Source organism: Felis catus, chromosome X (assembly GCF_018350175.1).
Source record: "Felis catus isolate Fca126 chromosome X, F.catus_Fca126_mat1.0, whole genome shotgun sequence".
Taxonomy (NCBI): domain Eukaryota; kingdom Metazoa; phylum Chordata; class Mammalia; order Carnivora; family Felidae; genus Felis; species Felis catus.
The window spans coordinates 25,535,304-25,562,132 of NC_058386.1; the positions used below are offsets into that span (position 1 = coordinate 25,535,304).

At 37.7% G+C, this 26,829-nt stretch overlaps 1 protein-coding gene across 3 annotated transcripts in view; it reads left to right on the forward strand.

The window, feature by feature from the left end:
• IL1RAPL1 (interleukin 1 receptor accessory protein like 1) overlaps nucleotides 1-26,829 on the forward strand; it is a 1,343,469-nt gene that overhangs the window by 1,274,071 nt on the left and 42,569 nt on the right. For all 3 annotated transcript variants that reach the window (XM_045050816.1, XM_045050814.1, XM_045050815.1), the window contains 2 exons: nucleotides 18,587-18,719; nucleotides 20,629-20,774. In XM_045050816.1, the coding sequence (XP_044906751.1) occupies nucleotides 18,587-18,719; nucleotides 20,629-20,774 (279 nt within the window). The remainder of the gene's footprint in view (nucleotides 1-18,586; nucleotides 18,720-20,628; nucleotides 20,775-26,829) is intronic.

Below are 26,829 nucleotides of genomic sequence, written 5' to 3' on the forward strand. Positions count from 1 at the left end.
TGCTTTTGAGCCTACAGGAAAAGGAAAAATAAAAGTCTAGGGCATGAGGATGATCATAAAGGAGACTGTACGTAAAGGAGATCGTACACATCTCATTGGCCCAATCTCATTGGCCCAATCTCAGTCACATCTCTTCCCCCATCTCATTGGCCCAATCTCAGTCACATGGCTTATCTACCTGTGAGGCAAGCGTGGAAATATCATCTATAGCTGTGGCCCCGTGCCTGGCCAAAACTTTGGGGGTTATATTACTAAAAGAAAGAGGGATAATAGACACGGGGAGGCATTTAGTGATCTCTCCCTTAGTAGGTAAAAGCCAGGGTTTTGAGAAAACAGATTAAGCACATGTGAAAAATGAAGGCAATGTTAGGACACGGCGTGTTCAAAAGGACAACAGCAACCTATGTGTAAAAGTTACATTTGAATAAGCTTTTGGGGACATGTTGATACCCTTCACCATCATCACTAATATCTCTTTCTTTCCTCCTTCTTTTCATATTCCTCATCTACCTCCCCCTCTGTTTTCTTTTCTCTTGTGTCAACTGCTTGTTATACTGAAGTGTAAAGAATTTGCTGATCACTGACCCACAGATAAATGCTTTCTCTATGTTTGTTAATGGCTGATTTAAGTATAATTGAAGCCTAAAAATGGAATAAGCATCACAAGAGTTAAAGGAAGCAGTGAGGAATTTAGTGTAGTGAATATGTAGTTAATGGAGCAAAAATAAAGTAGTTGTCTTATCAAAATGCAATGCCCAAAACTTGAGATTGGTAAGGGCTCTGCAATAAAAACTTAAAAATGTCTGCATTACAAAAAACGAAAGTCTACTTTGTGAATGACTCAAAACAGTTTTAGAAATGCACAAAATTATCTGCAGTTCTGATGTCTTTGCCAGAAAGCAGCCCACAAGTCACTTCTTCTATCCACTCTTCAACTGATGGGCAAAAATGGCCCTACTTTCTTCTTTACTTAAAAATGACTAAGACGGTAAATTTTATATTATGCATATTTCAATCCAGTTTTTAAAATATCCAAAAAAATGGCCCTACTTCCTTTCCTTTATCACCAAGAATTTCTGAATAATCTTTTTGAGCAAATCCATTTCCTGGCAGTTGAGCATTTTCCCCTAAGCATTCACCAGTGTCCTCGTTTTATCTAATACCCATCTTCTCAACACGCAGTTGCAACATCACACTTTTCCAGGGGTGAGGTCATCAGAGGGCACCAGATGTTAACTGACGCTTGATGAGTTCCTTTCTTTAGCCTGGTGTCCACTGATTGTTCTGGATGCCATAAACTTTTGTATTGTGCAGGTAAAAGGCAGCCATCAAAAGCTACAATTTGAGTCCTTACAAGCATCTTTGAACTATCAAAACACAATGCAGTAATAATATTCCCATTTGTACACCTTTTCCTTTCAAATGCATGAGATTTTCCCATCATACTGGAAGGGTTTTGCCACTGTCTCTCTTCATCTTATTAGTTTGGGAAATATCCTCATCAATTTATACAAATCCCTATATGCAGCCCTCAGGTTCCTGAAGAGAATAATTTGGTCTAAATGGATGCATGAACTGCAAGTCATTACTTATAGAAAAGTGTAAGTCCCATAATAATAGTAATACTAGTAATAGTAATAATTGGTAACCTTTTGTGAGTTTCAAATTGTTTGTGGCTACTTAGATCCTCTTGTAATCTATTCCCCACCAAATAAGTTGCTTTCTTCTGAAAAGCTACAGAAATATGCTGTAAGATAGTAGAAAATAAATGTTCATCAAGAAATCTGACGATACAGCTAAAATGTGGTTAGCAAATTTAAAAGTGTCTGACTAGTTTTTCTGTGATTTTGCTCTCTTGACATTTGAGCAGACATTGTTACATCTTGCACGAATAACATCCTCATCTATGAGCTCGATATAATCTATCTCTTGCACTTCTTTCCTTTCTTTTGGAATCCTTGGAGAAATCTCTGATTTCCGGAGAACAATCTAGTTAGATTGTTAGATACTGGCAATTATTATGTACCATAGGTCTCGATACTTATTTGGGTAAAGCATCTTGAGGAAGTTCCAAGGGAACTTTCTTTGTTTGTCTGTGTGTGTGTGTGTGTGTGTGTGTGTGTGTGTGTGGCAGTGGTGGTTGGCGGTGGAGATTCTTCATTTCTGAATACAGCTTTCCAGAAGAGGAGCCATTCAGTGTGACCAATGACAAAAGATAAATATGTTCTGTAAACTGCTTCGCTTTTACCTTAAATGGAGAATCTGGCAAAACATTTATCTTTACCATGATCATGCAATAATTTTAATATGCATGATTACTGGTGCAAATGAAATTAAGATCACCCTACTATTCAACATCTTATTTAAGAACAGAATGCTCTTGAGGAGAGGGTTCAAGGTGGTGGCAAAGAAGGTCCCGAATTCACCTTCTCCCATGGATACAAAAAATTTACAAGTACACATGAAATAATTTCCTGCAAAAAAAAAAGACCTGAAAACTTTACAAACAGAGCGTCCACAACAAAAGATAAAAAAGATCAGCATCAAAACAGGTAAGAAAGGCAAAGACTGGGTTTCACCAAAAAGCACCCACCCCAGGCATGGCAATCCACAATCAGAAGAGATCTCAAAAATATGGAACTTTTCCCCTGAGAAGCAAGCAGTGTGTGCTCTACATCAAACACCCCAACTTATAGATACTGCACAGAAGAGATAAGCCACCGAAACACCTGGCTTTGAAAAACAATGGGGATTATATGCAGGAAAATCATAGAACTGTAGAGAGGAGCAAATCTGCTCTTAAGGGGCTCACACACAGACTCACTTGCCAAGGGACCCAGGTCAAAACACGAGCTTGCAAAGCACCTAGACCATATGTGAAGAAGACCCACTTACTAATCTTAAACTCTCTGCCAGGGAGACAGAAATTTTATGGCATTCTCTCAAGAGACAGAGACAATAGCAAGTGACGTTTTAGATCACTGGGCATCATTTTTCTGAATTCATTCTAACTTGATAATGCTGGTGCTAGCAGGTGTCATTTTGGAACTCTCCCCACTGACTTGTTGGCACCAAAGGGCCACTGAGACCCACTGAGGGCCCTGCCCACCCCCGAATCACAGCTGTGTGTTATCTGGGCTGGGAAAGAGCCCCATTCACCCCTGCACCACAGCCATGGCTTCACTATAGCAGGTGGGCACATGCAGCTCAAACAGGGGACACCCCTTGAGTGCCTGGCTGTGGTGGCGAGGGAGGGTAGCACTTTTGAGCCGTGGGACATCTTTTGCACAAGAACATTCCTTCAAGGCTGGAAGAGTTAGCTGATTTACATAATACATAGAAACAAACACAGAGACAGAGGCAAAATGAGGAGACAGAGGAATATGCTCCAAATGAAAGATCAAGAGAAAATCAAAGAAAAAGACCTAAAAGAAACACAGATAAGCAATCTACCTGATAAAGAGTTCAAAGTAATGCTCAAAAAATGGTCACCAAATTCGGGAGAGTAGATGAACACAGTCAGAACTTCAACAGAGATAGAAAATATAATAAAGTACCAAACAGAAGTTACAGAACTGAATAATACAATAACTGAATTGAAAATTGCACTAGGGGAGTTCAACAGTAGACTGGATGAAACAGAAGAATGGATCATCAAGCTGGAAGACAAAACAATGGAACTCACTCGACAGAGCAGAAAAACAAAAAAACAATTTTAAAAAGTAAAGAAACCTTAAGGGGACTTTTGAGGAAACATCAAGCAGAATAATATTCACATTTAGGTATCCCAGAAGGAGAAAAGAAAGAGAAAGGGCCAGAAAACTTATTTGAGGAAGTAATGGCTGAAAATTTCCCTCATCTGGGGAAGGATAGAGATGTCCAGGTCCAGGAAGCCCAGAGATTTCCAAAAAAGGCAAATGCAAAGAGATCCACACCAAGACACAGTGTAATTAAAATGCTAAAGATAAAGAGAATATTTTAAAAGCAGCACGAGAACAAATTATTACATACAAAGGAAAGCCCGTTAGGCTGTCAGCGGATTTTTTTCAGCAGAAACTTTGCAGGCCTGAAAAGAGTGGCATGAAATATTCAAAGTGCTGAAAGGAAAAAACCTTCAACCAAGAATTCTCTACCCAGAAAGGTTATCATTCAGAATTGAAGGGGAAATTAAGAGTTTTCCAGATAAACAAAAACTAAAGAACTTCATCACCACTAAACTGGCCTTATAAGAAATGTAAAAGGAACTTCTTTAAGCTGAAAAGAAATGGCACTAAGAACAAGAAACAGTACAAATATAAAACTCTCACTGGAAAAGGTAAATACATAGTATAGACAGTGGATCAGTGACTTTTAAAGCAAGTATGAGCCTTAAAAGACAAAAATAGTAAAAGTAACTAAAACTACAAAAGTCAATGCAGGGATGCATACAATAAAAAGAAGCAAAAGGTGGGGAGCCAAAATGTAAGTTTTGGAATGTGTTCAAATTTAACTTCCTATCAACTTAAAACCACCCATTATACACCGAGGGTGTTATGCACAAATGTTATGTTAACCACAAAGCAAAAACTTACAGTAAAACCACAAAAGAAAATAAGAAAGGAAACAAAATGTAACACTAAAGAAAGCTATCACACCCTAAGAGGAGAGAGAAAGAGGAAAAGAAAGGAACAGAGGTTGTTGAAAACAACCAAATGAACAAAAATGAACCAAATGGCAACAAGTACATACCTTATGAGTAATGACTTTACAAGTAAATGGACTAACTTCTCCAATCCAAAGACATGAGTGGCTAAATGAATTTAAAAAACAAGATCCTGGGGCGCCTGGGTGGCGCAGTCGGTTAAGCGTCCGACTTCAGCCAGGTCACAATCTCGCGGTCTGTGAGTTCGAGCCCCGCGTCGGGCTCTGGGCTGATGGCTCAGAGCCTGGAGCCTGTTTCCGATTCTGTGTCTCCCTCTCTCTCTGCCCCTCCCCCGTTCATGCTCTGTCTCTCTCTGTCCCAAAAAATAAATAAATGTTGAAAAAAAATTTAAAAAAATAAAAATAAAAAACAAGATCCATCTACATGTTGCCTATGTGAGACTTACTACGAAAGGACATACACAGACTGAAAGTGAAGATATGGAAGGGATGGAAAATGATATTACATGCAAATGGAAACAAAAAGGAAAATGGTGTAGGGGCACCTGGGTGGCTCAGTCGGTTAAGCATCTGACTTCAGCTCAGGTCATGGTCTCACGGTTTGTGAGTTCGAGCTCCACATCGGGCTCTGTGCTGATGGCTTGGAGCCCGGAGCCTGCTTCATATTCTGTATCTCCCTCTCTGTCTTCCCATCCCCTGCTCACTGTCTCTCTCTCTCTCAAACATAAATAAACATTAAAAAAATTTTTTTAAAGAAAAGTGGTGTAGATATACGCTTATCAGACAAAATAGACTTTAAAACAAAGACTAATAAAAAAAACAAAGTCATTACATAATGATAAAGGGGTCCATCTAGCAAGAGAAGATAAGGTTTATAAATATATATGCACCCACATGAAAGCACCAAAATATATAAAGCAAATATTAATGTACCTAATGGGAGATATTGACATCAATACAATAATAGTAGGGGACTTTAACACCCTGCTTCCATCATATCATTGGTTAGATCATTTAGACAGAAAATCAATAAGGTAATGTTAGCTTTAAACAACACGTTAGATCACATGGACTTCATAGATACAACATTCCATCTAAAAACAGCAGAATATGCATTCTTCTCAAGTGCACATGGAACCTTCTCCAGGATACATCACAAGTTAGGCCACAAAACAATTCTCAGTAAATTTAAGAAGATTGAGTGCCCATCAATAGATTTTATATATATAATATATATATATATATTTATATATTATATATATATATATCGATAGAGATAGATATATCTATATATAATGCTACATATATATAATGCTATATATATGTGTGTGTGTGTATATATATATATATATATATATGTAATGCTATGTGTATATAATGCTACACAGCTATAAAGAAGAATGAAATCCTGCCATTTGTAACAACTTGGATGGAACTTGAGGGTATTATGCTAGGTGAATTAAGTCAGATGGAGAAAGGCAAATACTGTATCACTTTACTCATATGTGAAATCAAAAAAGGCAAAGCAAATGAACAAATAAAACAAACAAACTTATAGAGACAGAGAAGAAATTGTGGTCATAAGAGGGGACAGAGGTTATGGGAGAGCTAAATGGATGATGGATATTCATCATATAGTGATGGATGGTAACTAGACTTTCAGTGACGATCACTTTATAGTGTATACAGATGTCCAATTTGAATGTACACCTGAAACTTATATAATGTCATATACCAGTTTTACCTGGATTTTTTAAAAGAATGGTCTTGTCCCTCCTGTTGAAATAGGGAGGAATTATCATTGGTGCCATTTGGGTCATATGTCAACCCCTGTAGCCAACCACTGGCTACACACTGATCTCAATCACTGTACCCAAGAGGACAGGGTACTGTAATTGGCTGACACTTAGGAAAGCAGTTCTCTTACATGAGGAGGGTGGAATTGGGGATTTTGTTTACCAGAAAAAGGAACAATGGACAAACAAAAACAACCCCCCCTTACAAATCACAACTTTATGTACATAAAATATGTACATAAAGTATAAAAGAATGTCTGATTCTGTTGTACACACCTCCCAGAAAATTTGAGAATCCACTGGCTAGATTTCTTATTCCTCTCCACAGAATTTTCTGTCCATATGGGAGACCTTGACCAGTTCATTCTCAACTAAGCCAGGATATATTAATTTCCTGGGAATCAAGATGTGTTGATGATTAAATGAGAAAATAAATGGTGTTTGACACATGGCAAAGAAAAAAAAAAGAACAAAATGCTCACTATTGCCTGATTCGGAGTAAGACCTCTGGATATTGATGCTTTTTAATTAGAGAAGAAATTTTCTTTTAATTAAAAAGGGGAGGTATTGGGGTTTTGGGTTTTTTTTTCCCAGTGTTAGAGAGTGTCCTCTAGTGGAGAGAGAATCTCTGATCTCAGCAGTGTTAGAAATGGTCAGAGGATACCTAATTAGAAGGTTGCCCTAAATAACAAGTGTCCCTGCTGCCGATTAGAATCCCCTGGTTGAAGGGAAAACATACTATTTTTCCTCTCAGGCCTCCTCACATTGGCCTACTTGAAAGCCTGCCATATGACAAGCATTGTTCTTATTTTAGATAGCAAACGATTTTTCATGATCAATTTTCGAGTGCTTCCTTCTGAACCGGGTAAGATTGAGCTGACAGGGCACCTTTCGACCAAAAAGGCAGCAGAAGCATTTAGTGCATTTTACTGTAGCTTCTACCGGTATCACCTTGAGACCGCAAGAATACCTTTATCTTCAGGATTCCGGCCCTGGCTGCCTGATACATTTGATGCGTTTGGCTCCCCACGCCATGGGTTAAAGTTTTCTGCTATTATTTGAAGGAAAACAAAGAAACAAAATGGAGAGGACAATTCAATTAATGTGTCTCTCCCTTCTCTGTGACTTGTGGAATTCTGATGCTAATTTCCTGTGTTTCTGGTTAAGTGTAGTAAATAGTATTAGCACAATCACTTGGCTTTCAGAGAAGAGACTGAAGGTGTTTTTTCAATATCTAAGTGGTTGAGGATGAGGAAGAGCTGTGGTTCTCGACTCTGAATCGCAGGCTAGGATTGCCTTATCAGAAATCTCATGTTACAGCAAATTACAGAGCACACGACAGAAAAGATGGAGTTTCTCTTGGTAACAAGTTAAAGAGTCCGAACTTCAACAGAGTAAAAATAAAATTCTGTGGCCGATTATTATATTTGAAAAAAAGAATAAGGAGAATGTCCGTAACATCTTTCAGGAATCAAACAAATGTCAGAGACAGATCATGTATATGTAAATATAATATGTTGATTATTTCAATGGCAGTGATAAGCAATGAGGCAAGCATTGTATTCCTGTTAACAGATAACTTCCAGAAAAATTTACAATCATGACCTTCGTACAGATATAAGAATGAATACATGTTAAAGAAATTTTGCTTGTATGATACGAAGAAATCAGGCAGATGTTATGACCGGCCCCAAGGTAAAGTCAAAATAGCAGATTCATGCAGAGTAAAGGAATGTTGACATGAATTCCAACTCGAGACGAAATTGATTTTTCTCTGGGTTGGGGGTGGGAAGGAGCTAAGAGAGCAGAGGGAAAATGAAGTCAATTAAATCACTACCAGACCTGAGAGAATTTACATATCAGTTACTTACAATTTACAGAGTCGAAAAATAGCTAAAGGCAGTGAAGAGCTGGCATCTGATAACTCAGAAAGGTGTGCAGTAGATAAATGAGTAATTTTCCACGGAAACACAATTTTTCTTTCCTACATTCCTTAGGAAGGAGAATGTATTTCAGTAGCTTGGATTAGGTTATCAGGGAGCCAGTCAGACACATCTCTGTCTACACTGCTACCTCTCTACCCACCACTGTCATTATTATGAACCCTGTTTCCTCTTCCCCAGCCTCCCTGTCCCTGCTTCCTGCCTGAGGGCCCTGCCTAAATGTTTTTCAATCTGGTTTCTTTTCTGAGCCCCAATTCCACTTTAAACAAAGTCCAAGGTAAGAAGAAATTGTTCCAGACAGTTAACTGTCACCGCTCACAAGAGAATCACCTGGGAGTACTTATTAAAAATGAAAATCCTTGTAACCCTCCACACTTGCTGAGTCAATACCTGGTTGGGGATGGGTCAGATTTTTGGCAGTAAGTTTGAGATTCACTGGCTTAAGTAAAGTAAGCAAAAAAAGTAAAGTCTGAAGCCATATTTGTCTAAACTAACTGATACTGTTGAAGATATGGGAGTATAACAAATATGGCCTGAAAGTTAATGGAAAATTACAGAAATGAACAAGGTTAATGGTAGCATTAGGAGTTGCAATACTAACAATCTTTCCTCAAGTTGCTATCAAAATCTGGCTGAGGGGCCTGGCTGGCTCAGTCGGAAATGCATGTAACTTTTGATCTCAGGGTCATGAGTTTGAGCCCTATGTTGGGTGTAGAAATCACTAAAAAAATAAATAAACTTAATTGTTTTTAAATCTGGCTGTGATAGTTTTCAAGTTGAATATCTGGAATATTAATCTATTAATGACCTTTTCGGCATTGTGCTAAAAGTTCTTTATTGCTTTTTGTTTTTAATTGAAAACATACTCAGACATACATTAGATAACAAATACAATAAAGAAAAATTTATAATCATTCTCTGTTGTCTTCGTTTTCTTTGTATTATTTTCCATTCTACTAAAATTTTACTAATTATATATTCAAATATGTCAATCTTGAACTTTCTGGTAGTTTCTAGACTAATTCTAAAAATGATTTTTCCTCCAAGATTTATAAAACAATAATCTCCTAGTTTATCTTTCTTATAATAATATTTAACAAATCTCAATTTTTTGTTGTGTCATGTGAAATTAATTTTTGTTTCCCAATTATAATTCAATTCTGAAAACTCATTGCCTGTAGTTAGGTCCAGTACCCTTTCTGAGCATTGCAATTGATTCCAAAGAGCCATATCTCTGCCAGAAGGCCAAAAATCATGTTATTTTTATTGTTGTCTTTAAGTACATTTTGCAATAAACATGAGAGTACAGATATCTCTTCAAGGTAGTTATTTCATTTCCTTCAGGAATGTACCCAGAAGAGAGATTGCTGGATGATATGATAGTTCTGTTTTTGATTTTTTGAAGAAACTGCATACTTTTTTTTCTGTAATGTCTATACCAATTTACATTCCCACCAACAGTGTAAAGGATTCTCTTTTCTCCACATTCTTGTCAACATTTTTTACCTTTTAATTTTTTTTTTATAATAGCCATCCTAAAAGGTATGGGCTGAGATCTCATTGTCTTTTGTTTTTTTGTTTAAGTTCTTTTATTTTTGAGAGAAAGAGAGAGGGCAAGGAAGGGGCAGAGGGAGAGAGGGAGAGAAAGAATCCCAAGCAGGCTCTGTGCTGTCAGCACGGAGCCAGAGGTGGAATTTGCAGGATCCTGAGATCATGACTAAGCCATCTGGGCACCCCACATTGTGGTTTGGATTTGCATTTCCCTGATGATTCATGATGTTGAGTGCCTTTTCACATAACTATTAGCCATTCACAATAGTCAAGATTGGAAATAGCTTAATTGCCCATTGATGGATGAATGGATTGAGCAATTGTGAGAATATATATATGTGAGGTGAAATTTATTCAGCCTTAAAAAGGAGATCCTGGGGCACCTGGGTGGCTCAGTCAGTTAGACGTCCGACTCTTCATCTCAGCTCAGGTCATGATCTCATGATTTGTGAGTTTGAGCCCCCCATCAGATTCTGCTCTGATGGTGCAGAGCCTGCTTGGGATTCTGTCTCACCTTCTCTGTGCCCCTCTCCTGCTTGTGTACTCTTCTCTCTCAAAATTAATGAATAAACATTTTAAAAAAAAAGGAGATCCCGCCATTTGCACAACCACATGGATGAGCCTGGAAGACATTAAGTGAAATAAGCCAGACAGAGAAGAAAAAAACTGCCTGATCGCACTTATATGTGGAATCTAAAAAAAACATGTACATAAAAGGAGAGAGTAGAACAGTGGTTATGGGGGGGGGGGGCGAGATGGTCAAAAGGGACAAAGTTGCAGTTATGTAAGATGAACAAGTCTAGAGATCTAATGTACAGGATGATGACTATAGTTAAAAATACTGTACTGAATGCTGGACATTCACTAAGAGAGTAGATGCCGGGGGCTCTCATCCCAAAAAATAGAAAATTAACTATGAGGAGATGATATCTTCATTATCTTGACTGTAGTAATCATTTCACTATATGAGTGTGAATGTTTGTGTATAAAATCATGCTGTACACCTTAAATATATCCAATTTTTTATTTAAGAAAATATATAAAAGTCAATACATGTTGCTCTTTCTTTGGACCATCCACATGCTGTCTGTCCCCTGTTACTATCATTATACTTTTTTGTAAGGATAGTTATTGACAATAGCTATCTACTTAAATTTCTAAATGAATACAGATTAATTTTGCTGAATTCTACAACTTATTAGATTTTCTTTTTTAGCAGTAACATTAAATCTAAAATACAGCTTGTCGGGGCGCCTAAGTGACTCAGTCGTTTGTGCGTCCAACTCTTGGTTTCAGCTCTGGTTACAGTCCCATGGTATGTGTCATGATCTCACAGTCAGTGAGTTCGAGCCCCAAGTCAGGCTCTGACCTGGCAATGCAGAGCCTGCTTGGGATTCTCTGTCATTCGCGCTCTCTCTCTCTCCCCCCTCCCTCTGCACTCTCCTTCTCTCTCTTAAAATGAGTAAATAGATTTTAAAATGTAGCTTGAGAATAGACTTCAAAAATATTTACTTTTTCCAACCAAAAGTGTACAAATGTATGTGTGTGTGTGTGTGTGTGTGTGTGTGTGTGTGTGTGTATTTCACAAAACTTTTAAACTGACTTGATATGATTCTGTGGTTTATCCACAACCATCTCTCGTTATAATTTGTTGTTTAGTTCTCATGTAAATAAGATTTTTATTATTTTCTTTTTGGTTACTATGGAAATTAGTATGATGTTGATTTTTAGATATCATAGACCATAGATAACCATAAGGTTTTCCTCTTAAGGCTGACAAAAGTATGATAAAAATCAGCGACTCCTAGAGAATAAGATTAAAGAAAAAATAATTTAAAATCACATTAACTAGCTAAAATAAAAGTGCATTAATTTGCTATAAATCATATACTTTAAAAAAAACTCAAATATGTCAGGCTTCCAAATCTACCCCATTAAGGAAAACTTGTTTCTCCTGAATTGCCTTCTTCACTTGTTCATTGCCGCAGGGTCCCAATGTGCTGAGGTAGAATGTCCTACAATCTCATATTAGGCAGACTGTGTCTCATTTTAAAATTTTATAAGCAAGCTTTTAATAATTTTAGAATTAATGCTCTTTAAGCCTGCGTTCTCTGTTGTTTTTATTTTGCATGTTCTGGCTCTTGAGTTTCTTCAGGACATTTTTTCTGGATGTGAAATTCCATCCAAATATATTAAGAGGGTGGATAGCCCTCTCATTAAGCATTACCACATTACCACACTCCATTTGTTCTATAGGGATGATGAGTCATATTTTTGACAAGATATGGGTATATTTTTTATATGATTCTGTTTAGAATAACTCAAATTGCATATAGAACAACTCAAAATGTACAGATGTTTACATTTTGTAATACAAATACAAAAGTGTGTTATATCAAAAGGCCAAACTTTGACACTTTGTTGGTAAGAGACTATGATATATTTCTTTTTTTAAGTTCATTTCTTTATTTTGAGAGAGAACGTGCATGCACACACATGAGCAGGGAAGGGAGAGAGAGAGTGAGAGAGAGAGAGGGGGGGAAAGAGAGAATCCCAAGCAGGCTGCACGCTGTCAGTGTGGAGACCAACACAGGGCTTGAACGCACGAACTGTGAGGTCATGACCTGAGCTGAAATCAAAAGTCAGACACTTAACCAACTGGGCCACCTAGGCACCCTGAGAGTGTTATATATTTCTTATATTTGGACGGTTGAAAGAAAGAACTCTTCAAAGAAAGTAAAAATAGCAGGTCTTTTAAGTTGGTTAAGTGTGCAATTTTATTGTATTCAAATAATACTTTTATCATCCTTTTAAAGCACCTTACAGTTGTTTTTTGCTTGTGTCTTGTTGTAGCAGAACTACAAAGAAATTTTCATATAAAAATGATGCAGATAGGTGTTCTTGTATTGAATTTAAAGGAGATAATCCTGTGGGCCCCATTTATATTAACTTCTTGTTTAATATTTGTCTACTTTTAAACATTTGGAAATAACTCTTTGTAGTTTTTCTTAAAGAGTGTAAGCCCTTGATAACTTGTTCTGTTGGTATGAAGTCTCATCTAAAATTATAAATCCATCAGAGGATCTACAACACAACGGTGGAGAAATAAGCATTTTAGGCATGATGTTGACAATTACATTCTGTGGTCTAATAAAAGCCCTTTTATCCTGATATTGTTTTTATATTTTGAACAACATTGAGTATTAATAATAATTATATGTAACAAAAATTTTTGGTTTAATATGAATGGTAAGAACCACAAAAAGATAATACTTCACACTCACTAGAATGGCTATAATCTAAAAGATAGATATAAGTTTTGGCAAGTATATGGGGAAATTGAAACCCTCATTCGTACATTGCTGGTCAGAATATACAATGGAATAACCACTTTGGAAATCCACAGGTTGGCAATTCGTCAAAGATTTAAACATAGAATTATCTTATGACCCAGAAATTTGACTTTTAGATATAAGTTCTACTTTTAGATTCCACTCAAGAGAAATGAAATCATTTATGTCCACACAAAAATTTGTACAGGAGTGTTCAAAGCAACATTATTATTTATAGCCAAAGAGTGGAAACAACTCAAATATCCATCAACTAATGAATGGATAAACAAAATATGGTACACCCATTCAATGGAATATTATTTAGCCACAAAGAGGAATGACATACTGATAAATGCTGTAACATGGATGAACCTTGAAAATATTAAGCTAAGCATGAGAAGCCAGGCACAAAAAGGCTACGTACTGTATGATTCCACCTATACAAGATGTCCAAAATAGGCAAATCCATAGAGGCAGAAATTAGAAGTAGATTAGTGGTTGTTGAAGGCTGGGGAAGATTGGGATGAAATGACTAGTGACCAATTGGGTCAACATTTCTTTGAGGGATGAAAGTTTCCTAGAGTTGATTGTGTTCCTGGTTCTGTGACTATACTAAAAACGATTTACATGGGTAAATTGATATGTGAATTATTCTTCTTACATGTGTGCAGTTTCTTTGAGAGAACAGTTTTAAAGAGAGTAGTGTGCCGGTAAATGCTTAACCATTGGTTCTCCAAGTGTAATTCTGACATCTAAGTGGTCTTGACCCTTTAATTTGCATTGGCAAATAAGAGTGAGACACTGGAGATATATGTCAGAACTGTATTTGTTTATCATTGATGTAAGCAACTTCTCTACTGAATCAAATTATCGTTTTTGAATATGAGAGGAATATTTTTATGTTTGTGCTTTTACCAATATAACAGCCGTAGGCCTGACACTGTTAAGTTTAATCTACATTAATAACATTTTCTCCATGTTGCCTCAAGTATAGACAGACAACAAAAACAATAAATCATAACCTGAATTGTAGAATTTGGCAACTTCTGGGGTATATACTCCCACCATGGCTCATGATTGCAAGCTACCAACATAAGATCACTAAATGTGCAGTTGGGGAAAGATGTGCGGTGGCAAACTATTATATAATATTTATGCCATACATAATACTGTCTTCATACTGTCGATGAAGAATCTGGCCAAGTAATTTGGAATTTTTGAACTTTAAATGTCTAATACCTTTGTTTTTAATACAGTATATTTAATTGTAAGCTTCTATAATTTGATTTTTTAATAATGACTGTGTTTAACAACCTGCTTACAAGAATTTCTGAAAATTGTACTCATTGACTCCTACTGGTATGAACCGGCTCCAGCCCACAAGTGAAATAACATCTGAATGAGGAGGTTCTGCATTTGCAATGTTGAAGACTGGTTTATAAGATAGACTTGGCCTTTTGAGATAGGCTGTAGACATGTAACCTTTAATAAATGAAGCTTTGAAAACAAGGAACCAAGGGGAAATGCAAGTACAAGAGATATTAAGCAGGTTATTCATTTGAAATTATGTATTGAGTTCCTAACACATTCAAGACACCGTAATGGGTCCTAGTAATGTAAAAGGTAAATACACATACAATTTCTGCCTCTGGGTTAGACATGCAAACAAACCAAGTATTGTAAGGAATATGTTATGATAAAGTACAGACATATGTCCCAAGGGCTATGGGAGAAGAAAAGACAGAAAGACTATTTCTAGAAAAGCCAAGTCATTCTTTCGGAAGAAGTGGAAATGAAGAAAATTTAAAGCAAAGAATATAACATTAAAAAGCATGAGAATGTGAAATGAATCACGGATGGACGGCTTCTAAAATTCACATGCTAAAAACCTGTTATGTAACTGACGTGTCCTGCTTCATCCGCCCAAGGTGTAAACACAGTCGTATTGTTTTGAATTTCTTAATTCCTATTTCCTAACTATGTAATTCCCTAAATCTCCTAATTTCTATTTTCCTATCTGCCCTTCTTAATTTCTTTCTGCCCTTTTGGGTAGAAGTGCATCATCTCTCCCTAGATCCCACCCTGACCCATGAATTTCCATCAACTCTTGGTTCTTATTCAACATAACAGGGAGGGACAGTAGTCCTTTAATCATGCTTTCACACACAGGTAATACATACTTGGGATCCAAAGTCACAGTTCTCTGGCACTCATGTGATTAGTTGTCATTTCTCAAAAGAAAAGTACTTACTGGGTGGACACAGTTTTCCTCCCCAACCCGTAGGCAATTGGGTAGTCTCAGGTGTGAGCCAGACTTCAGCTGGCACTTCCTTCCGGACTGACTTCCCAGGGGCACTCTTGCTGTCCTTTCCTCCTAGCATAGCTATGCATGAGAAGGGGTATGGTGCCTTTTGTTCAGCCACATAAGTAGGTATAATTAAGAGAAACCACTCAAAACTCTCTTCGCAGAACAGAGCTCTGCTCAGGTTGACTCTATCCCGATTGCATTCAGAAGCAGCTGGCAACTTCCCAATCTCTCTCTCTCATATGAGTGAAATCATATGGTAGTTGTCTTTTTCTGACTGACTTATTTCATTTAGCATAACACTCTCTAGCTCCATCCATGTCATTGTAAATGGCAAGAGTTCATTCTTTCTATGGCTGAGCAATATTCCAGTGTGTGTGTATATGTACATATATACCACACACACATATCAGGGTGCATGTATCCCTTCGAATTAATATTTTTTTTATTCATTGGGGAAATATCTAGTAGTACAATTGCTGATAGTTCCATTTTAGCTTTTTGAAGAACCTCCATATTGTTTTCCAGAGTGCCTGCACCAGTTTGCATTCCCACCAATAGTGCAACAGAGTTCCTCTTTTTCCACACCCTTGCCAACACCTGTTGTTTCTTGTGTTGTTAATTTTAGCCATTCTGACAGGTGTGAGGTGATATCTCATTGTAGCTTTGATTTGTATTCCCTGATGATGAGTGATGTTGAGCATCCTTTCATCTGTCTGTTGGCCATCTGTCTGTCTTCTTTGGAAAAATGTCTATCCATGTCTTCTGTCCATTCTTTAATTGGATTATTTGTTTTGGGGGGTGTTGAGTTTTATAAGTTCTTTATATATTTTGGATACCAACCCTTTATCAAATATGTCATTTGCAAGTAGGTATACTCAAGCAATCACTCATAAGCACAATTTCCGGCTATGTTCACTATTAACTCATAACTCTGAGGTTTCCAGTCTTTAGGATCCTCCTTCCTTGCACTTTAAAGGCATTTAGTTGTCAGGATCCTTTAGAATCTTCTCAAAAATTTATGAAGACGAGCAAGTTTGCTTGCTTCAGATGCCAACAAATGTGTTGCTGGGGCCTAGTTTTCAGCCCTTCTTGTAATACCTAAGGGGAAGGAAAAATTCTTCCTTTACCATTCAAGCTCTTCCAGCTGGACTAAGAATTGATGTGAGACAGATTTACAGGAGAAAAAAGTCAAAGTTTTATTATGTGCACACAAAGGCCCAATAATGAAATTGATTCCTAAAGAAATGACTAAGGCAGGCAGTTGTTTTTTTGGTTTGGGTTTTGGTTTGTTTGTTTGTTTTTTACTTTTCAAAGAGGCATTAAATCTCTGAGGAATTGACAGGACCAAAAAAACTTTGAGAGTTTCCATTAGTAAGGAATTCCAAACAGAATTTGGACTGCACTTGTACATTGGTAAAAACAAGGATTGTTTTCTCAGCCTTCTCAGCTCTAAATTCCCTTTGGTGATAAGGATGTCTTTTTTCCTTTTGGTACAGGGAGAATACCTTTCACAGGGGATATTTATTTCCTGCTTTCAGGGAGACAGAAGACTGTCTGGATGTGTTTCTTGTACAGTCTGTCTCTTAAGTAACTTTTATTTAAAATAACCAGTATGCCGGGGCGCCTGGGTGGCTCAGTTGGTTGAGCTTCCAACTTCAGCTCAGGTCATGATCTCATGGCTCGTGGGTTCAAGCCCCACGTAGGGCTCTGTGCTGACAGCTTGGAGCCTGGAGCCTGCTTCAGAGTATGTGTCTGCCTCTCTCTCTGTCCCTTCCCTGCTTGCTCTCTCTCTCTTGCTCGCTTGCTCTCAAAAATAAACATTAAAAAAATAATAAAATAATTCTGTGCTGAGAGCTCTCTGCTTCCAATTCTGTGTCTCCCTCTCTCTGCCCCTTCCCTGCTTGCTCTCTCTCTCTCTCTCTCTCAAAAATAATAAACATTAAGAAAAAAGAAAATTAAAAAAATACTAAAATAAAATTATAATAAAAGAAAAGAAAAGAAAAGAATCATTATGCCAAAGTAGCCCATCTTGTGGCAGTCTGCCCTTGGCACTCTGTATACCCTAAGAGTTCCCTTGCCCCAATTCAAGTTGGAATAAGCCCTTACAGATCCCTATCTTGTCGTGCATTTTCTGGTTCCACTTAGAGGCAACAGGATCTTCTAACTCGTGTACTGGAATATTTCGGTTCTCTAATGCTGGCTAAGGCCTTAAACCCAAGTATTTGCAAAATGGCATAACCTGTCTGGAAATACACCTTCCTTTTGCAGGCATTATATTCACTTGCACCTTTTAGTCAGAGACCTCCACTTACCTTATTAAGTAGTCAACCAATCTGCACTGATCATTACAACGGTGTCTCCTGAGTAGCATGTTGAACGAAACTAATCTCTGCAGTTGCATCATTGATTTTACATCTAATAAAAATCCCAAGTATTTATTCTCATGAGTTGTTCATTTGTTTTTTAATGTGATTTTCTACCTGAGCATGTGTCGGTTTCCTTAATTAAAACATTATTCCATATATAGTGATAATATTTTAATAACATTTTTAGGGGATTCTGGATTTGCAGTTCCTTTTCTTTCCCATCCAAAGATTTTGTTTCCTTTCTATTTCCCACCCCCTTCCACCTGCCCTGTAAAATCTTGTAATTACTAATATTATGTACCCTCTGATACCATGCTTTGAGAAAGGCACATCACCTCTCTGGTATCATTCTCAACAATTCATAACCTAAATCTAATCGTATAAAAAACATGGGGCAAGCCTAACTGGGAGAACCTTCTATAAAATCGCCAACCAGTCTTCTTCAAAATCTTATAACTCCCATTTCGTTAAACAAGCTGTCAAAAGCACATATTCTGTACATTTGACAAAGATTAAAAGTACCTGAGAAAACATTTTAAGTTGATGTTTCATTAAATCAATGAAGTGATTAAAATTTTACCTGCCAGTTTGCCTAAAATAAGAGTGTACAAATAGTTTTATAACACATTTCCATCTCTTCTCTCTGCAGGCGACTCAGCTAATCTAACCTGCAGAGCTTTCTTTGGGTACAGTGGAGATGTCAGTCCTTTAATTTACTGGATGAAAGGAGAGAAGTTTATTGAAGATCTGGATGAAAATCGAGTTTGGGAAAGTGACATTAGGTAAAATATTTTTTTTCTTTGAACTTATACAGTCAAGTTAACATTAGCTCTGTTAGTGAATAGAAAGTGAGCTAAAGGAAAATAAATGGGTTTTTGCTATTTGGGGGTGGGGGTTATTATCATAAGAAAAATATCTCAACATTTAATGGCAATGACACTATTACGAGACTGACTATGGAATTGCAGAACACGGATGCCATTTGCAGAGAATTTAAAGGAAATTAAAAAAAAGAGTTTTTCACTAAAGAATATACTGAGTATGAGACAGACCAAAATACCATCAAATGTGGAATATGATATTGATGTGATATGATATTGATATGATATTATGCCTTTTGTTGGTAAGAGCTCTTTTTTTAATTGTCACGAGGAAGTTTTGACTCAACCAAACACAATCTTTGTCATTTCCTTTTATATGTTTTTTACATATCTTAGCCATTAAGCAGGCTCTACAACACTTGATAGGGATGATAAAGGATACACAAAATATTTTCATTGTCTTTTTTAGTCCGACTTTAAGGTCTAAATATTACTCTAGTGGGAATGATAAAGAATAACCATTAAAAAATACCATCTATTTTGAGGGCAGAATGCTTAAACCTCTTTTTTAAAAGTATTTATTTGTTCATTTACTTCCAAGTAAGTATTCAATTATGACTAAAATTATGCTTGGACATAGATACTCATTTTTAATCATGGTATAAGCAAGCAGGCACATAAATAGTAATTAAGTTACAAGTGAGTCAAACTGCTGATCATGTGTAAACACTCTCCCATCTAAAGGTCGCGTCTTCTGGGTATATGTGGGCATGTCAACCAAGTTTCCTCTTCTTAAATGCAAAGACTTTCAAAACTTGATCAAAGGTATAAGTGAAAAAGTTTTTCAGTAGAAAACAAAAACGTATAAAACTGTCATATAGGGTTATTTCTATTGGGATCTTCTTCCCGGCAACAAATACACAAGAATATTGTACTCCAGTTGGGTTCTGAGATGCCCAGATGGGCAATTCTCCAATATGTACTAAACTGTTCCTCTGCCATTTTTCATATTTACAACTTCACTATTATCTTTTACCCACATACTTTGAAATGTTAAAGTTAAGGAAGGACAATAAACCTCCTAACTTTTCCCCTCTCTCTTTTTATGGGTGCTCAAGAAAGATTCCAGAAAGGTATTTTTCTTTAAATCAACATTAGGAAGTAATGTACAGACATGAGTCACCAAACAGATCAGAGGACATTGGAAGCAGGGAAAGGGAGCCTTGCTTTGAAGTTTTCTATTTGCTCTGAAAGATTATGAAAATCTTTGACAAGTGAGGTTAGTGCTTACCGTTAATTTTAGTGTCAGAATTAAACACTTCATCAGAATACTTAGTCTATAGGTTTATACTTTCACATTTCTTTTAAAATCGTCAATTGACTTGTATCATTTTTTAAAAAATGCCAGGCTGGAGCTTTCGAACGAAATGTCAAAATAGCTCAGAAATGTTCTCTTCTTCCTTTAAAGAAGAAAAAACTAACCTGATCTATAATTAGTCCTCCAGCATAAGACGTTAGAATTGCTTCTCTCACCTTTAGCATATCATATTTCTTAGAGGGAGAGCAATGTGTAAACTTTTCTTCAAGGTCCTTCTCACCTCTTTATCATGACAGTGTGATTGTCCTGCTATGAGAGATAATTAACTGCAACTTCATTAGCATGTCCAAAAACAAGCTTCCTCATTAGAAGTGAAGAGGAAAAGGGCATGATATAATTTAATTAAGATAGCGTCAATCCCTAGCCAGATTTGAAGCATAGATGCTGTAGGTATTTTCCCAGCACATTCAGATTCATCTAAATTTTTTTTCTTTTTCACGTCTTGTGTATGTTTGTGTGGGGTTTTTTGTTTCGTTTCGCTTTATATTTTAGAATTCTCAAGGAGCATCTCGGGGAACAGGAAGTTTCCATCTCATTAATCGTGGACTCTGTAGAAGAAGGTGACTTGGGAAATTACTCCTGTTACGTTGAAAATGGAAACGGGCGTCGGCATGCCAGTGTTCTCCTTCACAAACGGGGTGAGTGTCACCTTCTAAGCTTGAGTAGTCCTGAAACTAGAAAAGAGAGGGAAAGAATTGGAACCAAAAAGAAAAAAGGTGTGCTTTTCTACCTCAGTTTGTCCTAAATAAAACAATCACACTAGCATTAGGGCCATCATGGCAGATAACACAGTGGGAGGGTGACTAGCTCAGGATCTAGAGTCAAACATCGATTCCTTGCTGGGCTTTACCACCAAATCTAGAACCTTGCGGGTGATATCTCACTTCCCTAAGCCTCGGTTTCCTGATCCTCGCCAGCCCATGGTCAACAATGGTAGCAACTCTTCAGTGTGTTTTAAGGATGAAAAAAGACAAGAAACGTGAAGAGCTTGGCACAAAACCTGTACACAAGAGAAGTGAAGTTAAATGCTGCTTATTATTGTTACAAGGAGGCAAACCAAGAAAAAAATAACGGGCATAATTTTAAGTCACATTATGTTCTCTGTTTGAAGGTTCCTTCTTTGGTGTAAGGATCACGACATTGTTTTCTGCATTGGAGAGCTTTCACATGTGTAATATCTTCTCAGGGTTAATAGGAATTCCTTACTTACTCATTAATGAATTATTCAATTATTACTATTAATAATTTAAGTAAAACAGGTTGTGATCAAGTATGATATCTGCTGCACTAAATGTGATTCCGCAACAACCCTTAGTCACAGGGTTAAAACATGCATAAATATAGATTGAATTGTTTCCAATTAGAGCCTGTTGAAAAACAAAATTCAGCTGAGTAAATGTGAAGATCTAATTGGCTTTATTAAATGACCCATGAATGGGGCAGAGCTGAGGAGCTGCACAAAATGGAAGGCTTTTATAAGAAGGAGGGTGGGGCAAGAAATTATTAACAAAAGAAAGAAAAGTATTGTTTCAAGCCAGGCTGGCTTCCCTAGGTAGGTGAGAGACTGGGAAAGGCCGGGCTTTTTATCATGCAGATGACCTCCCCTGTGCTAATGAAGTCATTTCAAATTGGCTTTTAAAAGGTAACATTCCTGCGGGGCTGGAGGGTTCTGTGGGTTAGGCATTGACTTCAGCTCAGGGCATGATCTCAAGGTCATGATCTCATGGTTCATGAATTCAAGTCCCGCATCGGGCTCTCTACTGACAGCACAGATCCTCTGTCTCCCTCTTACTCGCCCCTCCCCTGCTCACAATCTCTCTCTCTCAAAAAGGAATAAACATTAAAAAAATAAACAAAAAAATAAATGAATCAAAGGTCACATTTCTGAGATAGGTCCCAACCATAATTAAGTCTTGCTTTGCTGTTGGGCAGGGAGGCAGATAACTCCACTGGGGGCTTGTTGTTTTTGTTTTTGTTTTTTCTTTTTTAACAAGACCCTTGTAAACTTAGAACCATGCCTTCACTGCAGAAATTTTTCATGTATATTACAAGAGAAATACGGGGTTTTTTGTACATTATGCTAAGTGAAAACTTTCCAGTTTGGGGAGTGAGTACACTTGATGTTTTCTTACTCAGCAAATTCATAATGATTTTAATTTCAAAGCACATGTTTAATCCTAGACTCTTTGAGGTTGAAAAAGAAAGAGAACCTTGAAGACTCTTCCCCCCACTTCATCGGGCAATAGATTCCCTTTGAATAATGTTACTGAAAGATATTAAAACAGACACTTCTGTTGTCAGGTTACTGCAATATTAAAATAGTCTACCTTTGGAGGATGTGAGTGGAGGGGAAAGGTAAGGAGCAGGTAGCAATGATTGTTCCTTTCTTTATATAGCCTCACATGAAGGAATTGAGAATAGGAATGTTATGCCTATAAAAGGACGGAAATAGCTTCCCAGAGTTGGAAGCAACTTAAATGTTGTGTAACTGAACCACTCCGTAACATTTTCCTAAGGGATCCGTCAGCTTATACTGGATCACATTCCCTCTGAAGGAAGCCAGTTCTATCTCTAGAAAAACCTGTTAGAAAGCATCCCTGTTTCACTGTCTGCCCCTTGGCCCGAGTTCTACACTTTTAATCTCTCTTCTCCCAGACAGCCCTTCAAAAGTTTGTTTACTATCACCATGATCCTCCTGGGCCTTTACTTCCCTGGATTCAACTTGTTTAGTTTTTTTTTTAATTTCCTTTTCCTTTCTGTGGATACAATACTTTGACCATCCTGTTCACTCCCTTGAATATGCTCTAATTAGAGTCTGAATTATTTCTCAAGAAGAGAGAAGATATAGGGCACCTAGAAACATCTGTTGACTTAGGGCACCTGGGTGGCTCAGTTGGTTAAGCATCCAACTATATTTTTAAAAAATTTTTAATGTTTTTTTTCTTTTTACTTATCTTTGAGATAAAGAGAGAAAAAAAAACACACACACAAGCTGGGGAGGGGCACAGAAAGAGGGAGACACAGAATCTGAAGCAGGCTTCAGGCTGTCAGCACAGAGCCCAATGCAGGGCTTGAACTCGCAAATGTGAGATCATGACCTGAGCCAAAGTTGGACACTTAACTGACTGAGCCACCCAGGAGCCCCAAGCACCCAACTCTTTGGTTTCGGCTTGGGGTTCCCTCTCTCCTTCTCTCTCTGTCCCTCCCTCACTTGTGCTCTCTCTCTCTTAAAATAAATAAATAAACTTAAAAAAAATCTGTTGGCTTGGACAACACATATTTCTTTTAGGACAAGGTAGGAGTAACAGTTAAGTATTGATCATCAGAGAGCAAGAGATAGTTAGCAGAGATAACCCCTTCAAGGGTCCTGCTAGCTGAATTAAGAATCAAATTGACTTGAGACAGATTAACAGGAGAAAATCAAATTTAATAGTGTATATATGGGGGATCGACACAGACATGGAAGTTCTGAAGATAAGAAAAATGAGGTATATATGTCATCCTGAACTAAGGAGAAGAGGGTAGGGGTCAGGGACTTTGGAGGAAAGGAATGCATTTCACAGGATGGTAAGAAGAACAACAGATGTTTGGTAATTAGGTGTTTGCCCCACCATACAGATGGATCACTCAGGGAAATTTTATCTCTGCTAGGGACGCCTGGGTGGCTCAGTGGGTTAAGCATTCAATTCTTCATTTCAGCTATTCGGAGTCTGGATTTCAGGTTAGGTCATAATCTCACAGCTCATGAGCTTGAGCCTCCTGTCAGGCTCTGCCCTGACAGTGTGGAGCCTGCTTAGGATTCTCTCTCTCTCCCTCTGTCTCTGCCTTTCCCTGCTCATGTACTCTCTGTCACAATAAATAAATTAAAAAAAAAAAAATCTCTGCTAATAACCCTTATTCAGGGAAGGACCACTAATTTCCAGTCTTGTCTGTAGTTAAGGGAAGGACAAAAGTTTTTCTTGAGCCCGTAGGGTTTCAGTTACCTTCAGCTCAGAATAATCTTCATGCCAAAGTGGCCCATCTTGGGGTGGCCTGCCCTTGGCCCCTACAGGATCATAAGGAGAAAAGAAGGAAAATGAATTGTATCTGAGGAGGCACACAGCCAGGAAGGGTCAAATACCCCCGGGCTATTTTTAGCATTTGTGGCCTAAGGTTAAGTTGCCCATAGCTACAAAAGCTTCCAGAACTACAAAAATAAATGATTGAAGAATCAAGGAAATTGTTTGAAAAACTTTCCTGATACTGTCTGGTTCCCTAGACACGGAGAAGAAAATTGTGGCCAATGTTGGAGCGGTCGTTCATACTTAAATGCACAAGAGTTTTCAAATATGTATATGTACTGCAAGCATTTTGGTTTTAGTAAAACAAAAGCATTAAGAAGCGAAAAAGGGGTTTGTTCTTCAAGGTCAGGTACTCCAAAAGTCCCTTTTAAAGTTAGCTTGTGCCTTCCTTTCAAGGGAGCAGCAGCAATTGAGTCATCAGTTCACAAAGGTAGCAAGGCATGCAGTTTCCTGCCCTTGAGAGGCTTATGATCATGGGGAATGTTCTATCCCACTCATCTTTGTGAAAAAGAAAGGACTTCGGTTAACATGTGGCACGACTGCAAGTTCCCCGCCTGGCAAGGTTCAGAAGGTCAAGGCACAGCACATGCAGGTCTATAGTTTTGGTCTTGGACCACGGAGTCCCTGAAGGAGTCAGATTATTGTCATGCTAGCAATTAGGGAATTCTCAGATGAGTTGCCGTATTACTCAGAAGACTAAAAGCTCAGAGAAGGAACTGGAAGCTGTCACTATTAATCATATTTTTCTGCCATTTACTCATAAATCCCTTAACTTATCTTATTGGCCTTCCAAGCCTTTCATTTTAAAACCTCCCTAAAGACATGTGGTAAACCATTTGATGAATACAGAGCTTGCAAACCACCATTATCAGGTTTTTTGACAGGTACCCTTGCCAGGCCACACCTCCGTGCAAGTAACTGAAGCATTTTTTCTGCCACCATTACCTTTTGTTCAGTATTGTTGACATAATAAAAATGATGTCAGAGCCCGCCAATGGGTGGTGTGTATTAGGATAGAAAACCTTTCCTGTCTTCCATTCTAGGTTCTTTGGCTCATCTAATAATTAAATTGACATAAGACAGATTAACAGGAGAAAAACCAATTTAATTCCGTACATATGGGAGCCCCAGAGATAAGAGATTCAGGGACAATCTCATGGCTTATCTGCCATCCTGAGCTAAGGAATGGGGCAGCGGTCTGGGGCTTCAGAGGGGAGGAGGGTAATTCATAGGACAATAAGAGCTGATGTTTGACTATACCTCTACTGTATAGTCAGGTCTTTCAGGCACAAAGTTATCTCAGGTACTAGATTTCTTTCTGGGCCAGGCCCCTTATCTAATTTCATTTAGGTAGTTAAGGGAGAGGTAAACAGTTTTCTTGAGACTGCTGTGTCTTGATTGCATTTAGTTCAAAATCACCCTCATGCCAAAGCAGCATGTTTTGGGATGGCAAAACCTGTCCCCCTTCTCATGGATTCTTGGAGATATCACTCACATGTATCAAATGAGTCTTTCTTTTGTGTGTGTGTTTTTATTGATTTTTGAGAGAGAGAGAGTGAGAGAGAGCCAGGGTGGGGCAGAGAGACAGGGAGACAGAATCCAGAGCAGGCTCCAAACTGTCAGCACAGAGCCCGATGCGGTGCTCGAACCCATGAATTATTGGATCATGACCTGAGCCGAAGTCGGACGCTCAATCAACTGAGCCACTGAGGCGTCCCTCAAATGTGTCATTCTTAATGCTAAGAGAATACTACAGTAAAGAATTCAGCTAGGATTGAACTAGGCTAGATTATAGACCAGACTTTTATCTTAAAAAAAATCTTAATTCCACAAAAACTGGGTGAAAATTTGCTAGGAAATTTGACCATAGAAAAACTTTCTATGGGGGCTCCTGCGTGGCTCAGTCGGTTGGGCGTCCGACTTCAGCTCACCTCATGATCTCACAGTTCGTGAGTTCGAGCCCCGCATCAGGCTCTGTGCTGACAGCTTAGAGCCTGGAGCCTGCCTCGAGTTCTGTGTCTCCCTCTTTCTCTGTTCCTCCCCCGCTCATGCTCTGTCTCTCTCTCTCTCCTTCAAAAATAAATAAAAAGGTTAAAAACAAATTTTTTTAATAAAAAAAGAAAAAAATTTAAAAAAATGCAAAACTTTCTATGAGGGGTGCCTAGCTGATTCAGTCACTACAGTGTGCAACTGTATTTCAGGTTTGTGGGTTCGATCCCCATGTTTGATGTAGAGATTATTTTAAAAAAATAAAATCTTAGAAAGAAAGCACGAAAGAAAGCACGAAAGAAAGAAAGAAAGAGGGAAAGAAAGAGGGAAAGAAAGAAAGAAAGAAAGAAAGAAAGAAAGAAAGAAAGAAAGAGGGAAAGAAAGAAAGAAAGAAAGAAAGAAAGAAAGAAAGAAAGAAAGAAAGAAAGAAAGAAAGAAAGAAAGAAAGAAAGAAAGAAAGAAAGAAAGAACGAAAGAAAGAGGGAAAGAAAGAAAGAAAGAAAGAAAGAAAGAAAGAAGGAAAGAAAGAAAGAAAGAAAGAAAGAAAGAAAGAAAGAAAGAAAGAAAGAAAGAAAGAAAGAAAGAAAGAAAGAAAGAAAGAAAGAAAGAAAGAAAGAAAGAAAGAAAGAAAAAGTTTCTATGG